The sequence below is a fragment of the Miniopterus natalensis genome, chromosome X (assembly GCF_054644295.1).
Source record: "Miniopterus natalensis isolate mMinNat1 chromosome X, mMinNat1.hap1, whole genome shotgun sequence".
Lineage (NCBI taxonomy): Eukaryota > Metazoa > Chordata > Mammalia > Chiroptera > Miniopteridae > Miniopterus > Miniopterus natalensis.
The window spans coordinates 92,062,324-92,069,283 of NC_142103.1; the positions used below are offsets into that span (position 1 = coordinate 92,062,324).

General features: G+C 49.3%; 2 protein-coding genes across 2 annotated transcripts; both read right to left on the reverse strand.

The window, feature by feature from the left end:
• Positions 1 to 297: 297 nt before the first annotated feature.
• Positions 298 to 1,293, reverse strand: LOC148090618 (melanoma-associated antigen B5-like). Its single transcript, XM_087813399.1, has one exon. The coding sequence runs from the start codon at positions 1,291 to 1,293 to the stop codon at positions 298 to 300; it is 996 nt and encodes a 331-aa protein (XP_087669525.1).
• Positions 1,294 to 5,316: 4,023 nt separating this feature from the next.
• Positions 5,317 to 6,345, reverse strand: LOC107534258 (melanoma-associated antigen B1-like). Its single transcript, XM_016209282.2, has one exon. The coding sequence runs from the start codon at positions 6,343 to 6,345 to the stop codon at positions 5,317 to 5,319; it is 1,029 nt and encodes a 342-aa protein (XP_016064768.2).
• Positions 6,346 to 6,960: the final 615 nt, after the last annotated feature.

Here is a 6,960-nt window from a genome sequence, read left to right on the forward strand (position 1 = left end):
TGGGGAATAGAAGAGAAAGGGAGTACGAAGTCTAACTTGTTAAGATCAACGATCTCCAAAATCTGTAATGAGCTAAGCACATCGGGGCATAAAGCAATTACTCTTACAAAACAAGACTGAAAGGAGGAAGGAGAATCAAGGTTGATATTTTATTTTTTCTATTATCGCAACAATTTTACTGAGGGATTTTCCCCCCACGTCCATGAAATCATCTATTATGATGTCAGATTTTTTCACGACAAAAAATAATCCTCAGACTTTACTAGGAGTAGAGACACTGGTGGACCTGGCCATGCACTATTCCCTGCCTGTGGCACTGGTGCTGGCCTCGGGTGGCCATCTGGCTTGTGCCCTTTCTACCTCTTCTCTCAAGGCTTCTTTGTATGGTGATGTGAAGGCACTTGGTACCGTATCGCTGAGTTTGGCCCAGAACTCCAGGACTTTCATCTTGCTTGTCTCACTGTAAGCTTTGGGACCCCACAGGAACTCGTAGCATGGAGGATCACTGTGGGGCACCTGGCGGTACTCCAGGTACTTGAGCTTCACTAGATCTTTGGTGATAAGCTTCCTAGGCTCCCCATAGATGTAGTGCTTCCTCCCAGGGAACACTCGCATGGCATTCAGGAATTCCCAGATCTCTTTTTCACTGGCACGGTTGCCATTCAAGAAGATCATGCCCAGGATATTCATCAGGAGACCAGTCTTGGGGAAGCCCCTGCCAGCACGCACCCTCCCACTATTGGGGAGTTTCAGCTTGCTCACAAGGTCATAGGAGTGTTTGGTTGAGTCCACTTCCTTCAAGTCAACCGCAAAGAGAACCTCAATGCTCTCAGAGGCTTTCTTGAGGATCTCAGGAAATTGGTGCTGGTACTTTTGGTCAACAGTGTTTAGCATGTCTTCTCCGAGAATGGGTTGCTTCATTCTATACTTGTGCAAAATAAACTTCTGCAAGACAGCCGCCTCCATACTTAGAGGATCACAGCCTGGGTTCTCGGGAGGTAAGACCTCAGAGGAAGGTGAATGTTCCTCATCCTGGCTGCCCTCAGATTCTGTGTGAAAAGCAACTGAAGAGGTAATGGAGGTAGTTGGAGCTCTGCAAGACCCCTGGGAACAACTAGTTGGCTCAGTAGCTGAGGAGTGCTGGGGATTACCCTCCAAAACAGACGAGGAAGATGAGGGAGGCTCTTCTTCTATGGGGGCAGCTGCCTCAAACATCCTGCCACTCTTGGCTTCATCTTGGGATGCTTGTTGATTCTGAGTTTTGTGGCGCTGACTCCTGTGTCTCCGAGGCATGATGAGTATGGTCAGACACAATAGTCAGGAGTGGTAGGAGGAGGACAGCTGGTAGGGGTACCTGTTGGAGGAAGGTTGAGAGTGTGTGTGCCCCTTGGACATAGAAATAACACCTTGATTGGAAGGAAGGCTACATTTGCTGTTCCCCTCCAGGGCACCACTGGGAAAACCCACAGAGCTCCTGTTCTAATCAGCCTGTGCCCTGGGAAACCTTTAGGCTGCATCCTGCCAGTCCTGCCTCAGCCATACTGAGGTGACAGCAGGGGCTGGCAGTCTTTGAGTTTGAAGGTTGTCTTATTTCACATTCAAGAGCTTTATTCAACTGTTGGCACATCAAGGGACCAACAAGTATGAAGTGAATGGGAGACCTCAATTCATCACCCCTGTCTAGGTATTTCCAGGTTTGACTGCTCAGTGGAGGGTTTTCTGTCCTTGTCTCTCTTGGGGCCTCAGTCTTCACTAAAAGTCTACCTTAGGCTTCCCACTGGGCCTTGTGTCCCCACCCCTTTAGTTGAATAGTGGCTACACCTTCAAACTAAGGATTTCACCTCATGGGAAAAAAGTAAGGGTTGGGAGAGCTTCAGGTGATAGCCCTGTCCTGGGTCTTCAAGGGCTGAAACCAGGGGTGGGGTCAGATTCTTTGTCATCCCTTCTATTTAGGGGTGAATGACCCTCAGTCCTTGCCTTGAACCACCACTGTCATGTTCTATAGTTCCGCCCTGACCCTTCAGTCTGCCCCTCATACGAAAATCAGAGCCAACCTGAGGCTTTTAGAGGAACTTCAGGAGCTTAGACTCTGACCATACCTGTCCTTTGATTCTTACAGCCAACTAAGGAATGATTTTTATCGTCTACTCACTGTTGTGCGGTGGGTGGTTCCCACAGCCCTCCTAGTATTCACCTTGGCCTCTGGAAAGCCTAGAAATCAACTACTGGCCTCAGGCCATACCCCTTACACCAAGTCCTTCCCACCATTATGACACCATAGGAGGCAGTGATTATGTCACATCCTATAAAAAGTGGCCAGGTATCCCAGGGCAGCAGAAGGGGCGGGGTCCTGCGGGGCCCTCTGAATTCTGAGAGTAATAGGTTCCCGAAGTTCTCACTCAGGGTCCTCACCTTGACTCTTGAAAGGGCCTGGAACTCCTTCCAGTCTTTACCTAAGACCCTCCCCTAAGAACAAGTCCCTCACATCTGTGACACCCTTATACAGAGTCAGTCTGACTGCCCTGCCCAAGGCATCCCAGGGATGATGGCTTGGGCAGTCTCTGTGCCACCTCATGTTCCTAGTGTCTATGTTCCTCTCAGCTGTAATTCAGTGTTCTGCCCTTGTTTCCAGCGGGGCCTGGGTTACCTCCCTGTACTGCAGACCACGGCCCTCACTTACTGAGGTGCCAGAGAGGAAATGTCGGGGGATGCACATGAGGCTCTCCTGTCTGACCCCTTCCAGGGATGACATCAGTCTTCAGGCTCCTTGGGGCCTGTGTGTTCAGGGTAGGAGTGAACCCTGCACCCTCACTCAGGAGGCCCCTGGGTCTGCTCTTTCTACCCACCGAGGGTCACCCATGTGTACCAAAGCCCCCATGTCCCTGAGAATCTAACATTAGTGAGGGAATGCTCAATCTGACACCCCTTCCTCAGCCTTCTAAGTCTGAGAGGAGGCATAAGCCAGTCTCTCTGTGGCTCCAGTTATTCTGAGGTTCTTGTCTCCCCAGTCCCTATTCATCAGAGTCCTCTTCTTACTCCTATCTGTGCTGTGAAAGGCTTCTTGGGAAATGCCTTATCCTTGGGAACTCTTGATTAGTAGCCCTACTGCGCACCTAACTGAGAATGGGTTGGTGCCAGGAATGATGTGAGATGGGGAAGCTGCAGCCACGGCAGACAGCCCAGGACAGGTGATGTGCTGCCAGAGAAAACACACTAGCCAGTCAAAGACTCTCAGCAAACTGTGCTTCTAGAAAAGGGATTTACTTCCTACGGGGCAGGGGCTGAGGCAAATGACTTTGTGAGACCCTGATCTTTCCAGGTTCCCTGATATTTCCTTTGCAGATTAGGATTTTATCGCTGAATACCATCTTTTGGTTTTTTATTCATACCTCACCTATAATTTGGTAATTATCTTGCTTGTTGCTGGGGCTCTGCTTTCCAAGTCAGTATTTGGAGCATGAAGCTATGATTTTTGACATCTGAAATACATTTTGAAAGCTGGGAGTAGGAAAAAGAATTAAGTGACATGAGTTGTACCTCGGACTTGGAGGAGTTAGTTACTCAGCATCAGCTCTAGTGGAATTCAGATCCGGGTCAAGCCCAGCTCTATCACTTACCAGCCTTGAGTATGAGACTATTTCAAGTGTTTGCTTGCAAAATGTGTCTGGTCGCCTTTCATGCAGGACCATGAATGTTCATTTCTGATGAAAGGCAAAGCAGCTGGAACAGTATTAGACAACTTTGGAGATTTAATGCATGGAAGTTATCAGTCAAGATGGTTTTGACCCCTGGATGATAACCACCTTGCCTCACAGAATTTAATTTCCATGCTATGATACAGAACATGCAACTGAATACAACACAGAAATCTGCATAAGCCGAAATGTTGCTGAGCAGGTAGGACTAAGTTGAATTCCCCCCATGGAGCATCTGTTATTTAATATGGGTGTGGGGATGTCTTCCCCAGCAAGACGCAGCACAAAGTTCATTTGTCTGAAGGACCAACAAATTCTCTCCCAGGTGCCTTTTTGTCCAAACCACCTTTCATTTTATTTGTTTCATTGCCACCGTAACTAGAGCCCTCCCTTACAGTGTGCCCAATTACACTCTGATTCTCTAATTAAAATGCCATTATTAGGGAAGGAGATTTGGCTCTCTGAGCCCCCGAAAGGAGACATTTTCCAGTGGCTTCTTAGCATCTTACTTTAAGGGAGTATCATCCTTATTTCTCAGAAATACTCTGGACAATGTGTGCCCAAAACACTTAATTCTTGCACTGTGCTCACATGCCCTGGGACAGGTGCACAGGCCCCTTTCCAGTCTAGCTCCAGGTGGAGGTTTCTCTCTGGTTTTCCCACATCCCAAAGTAACTGATAAAAATCAGTTTTCCATTCCAGGCTTCCTCTCTCAACTCTGCGACCCATCATCTGACAATCTGGCCTCTTCCCACCACTCCCTCAACTTCATCCATCCCATCATGCAGCCTCCTTGAAAATTACCTGTTCCCCACATGGCAGGACTGGAGGCTGCCAAGGTGAAACACTGCCTTGAGCACATGATGCACAATAGATTGCTCTCACCCACAGCCTCCTCTTCCCCACCTCTTCTCGTTCCATGCCATTTACTTATTTCTCACAGTGTGTGCCACCATCTTCCTTATATGACCAGTGCTGCTGCTCGACGCTCAATTTTATGGGCAGTGACTATCAGTCTTCTTATTCTTACCACCACTAGTACTATGAGACGGTTCCCAAGAGCAGACGGTCAATTAAAGCTGGAGGGGGAAAAAAGACAGGAGCAGGAATTCAAATTTTTAACAATTTAATTTCTCAAATGCAAATCCAGGTGTATGTTATTGAACTCACAGGAAAAGAACCAAGAGAACAGGGCAAACACAGAATGCACCGACCTCTACATTTGTGTCTCTATTTTGGTATCCCAATATTTTCCTGTATGCTTTTTCCCATTTCTAGGAAAAATCCTATTTCTGTGCCATGTTACCTTGCAGTGCAGCAAAAAGAACATATTGAAGGCTGTTCAATCGGCTTGTAAAAAGCAAAACTCTTAAACTTAAACCTCAACAGCAATAAATGTGATAGCCATGACATTACTAAACTTAGATTCTGAAGCAAACAAACTTTCACTTAGAAGAACAACATTTGAAAGTATATATAATCCTAAAACTAACTCATTTGCAGAAGAAAACGAAACCCAATAGCATAAACGTTTTGTTCCCTAAAGAGCCCGCTACTCTCTATATTTCCAAGGTTGACTGCTCTCTTTAAACGCAAAGAGAAAAGCCTGGCCCAGACCTCACTAGACATGGGAGGAGCTACAGGACTTGGCCCTGGAAGAGGTAGTAGCCTTGGTAAAAGGGCCAACCATGACTGCGGCTCTCAGCCATGCTTTATCTTCCTCATCTGTCAGGGCCTCCTGATACAGGCTTGGGAAGGCACTGGGGGCCTTATTATTGAGCTTGGCCAGAACCTCCAGCACTTTCATCTTGCTGGTCTCAGCATGGGCTTTTGGCCCCCACAGGAACACATAGCTTGGAGGTTGACTGTCGGGCATCTGGTGGCACACCAGTTGCTTCTGCTGAACCAGATCATTGGTGATGAATGTCCTGGGCTCTCCCAAGATGGGATGGTTCTTCCCGGGGTAGATCCCCAACGCATCGAGGAATTTCCAGATCTCCTCTTCAGTGGCACGGTTGCCCTTCATGAAGATCACTCCCAGGAGCAGCATCACGAACCCGGTCTTGGGCAAGACCTCATCACTGCTCAGGTCTCCCTCAATCGGGAGGCCCAGCTTGTTGAAAAAGGCATAGACGTGACTGTTGGTGTTGACTTCCTTGAGCTCCAGGCCAAAGACCAGCTCCAAGTGATGAGAGGCTCTCCTGAGGATCTCCGGGAAGTGCTCCTTGTGCCTCCTGTTGACAAACTTCAGCAATGCGTTGTGAGTGATGGGCTCCTTCCGGTTCAGCTTCTGCAGCAGGTACTGCATCAACTTGCTCACCTGCCTGGGTATAGGATCTCTGCGAGCCCTCAGAGTGGCGAGTGCTGCCTGAGAGGCGCTTACACTTTTCTTATCTTGGCTGGTGCCACTGGCATCAGATGTTGGGCCTGAGGCACCTGCTTCAAGAGAGCTAGTGGCTGAGGCTCCCTGAGGCTCCTGGGATGGGTCAGGTGCAGGGGAGCTGGGAGGTGAACCCTCGGGAAGAGGGCAGGGGAGGGACCCCTCTACCTCTGCTGCAGTGGCCTGAGCACCCTTGAGACTCTGAGTCTCACTCCGGGCCTTCTGGCATTTCTCACAGACATGGTGCTTACTCTTCTGCCGCCGAGGCATGATGGCACTGGTCAGGGACAGCAGGCACCAGTGTGGCAAGAGAGTAGGTGATGCTGGCACCTGGAGGAGGGAGAACGAGATGGCTTGTGCACTCTCAGCCGGGAGAGTGCACCTTGCCTTTAACCAAAGCCATCTCTGCAGGGTCTGAGGGCAGTGTCCAGAACCCACAGCACTCCTGTTCTGATCATACTCTGCCCTGTCAACCCTGAAGTGGAAGTTAAAGTGTACCTTAGGCTGAGAGCTGTAGAGTCCTACCTGGGTGTTCCCTGGGTAACTGCAGGGGCTGGGGGGGGGGGCGCAGTATACTGTGTCTTCGGTTTTGGGAGTGGCATCAGTTCACATACAGGATCATCAAGTCAATTATTGGCATGACCTGGGTCCCCACTCCCTGCTCTTGCTCTGAAGGTGACGCTCCAAATTTCCCTGCCTCGAGTACAAATTGAGATGCTGCTTCTGGCAGGGGCACCCAGCACTGGATCTCTCTGGAGCCCTCCCTGTCCTGGACTTTTTAGGTCCTCAGCTCTCATTCAGACACCTCACCTGGTCTCCAAGTAGGGCCTCAAGCCCCCCTTTCTGCTGTTGGCTTTCCCTTCATCACCTGTCCATTTCAGGGTG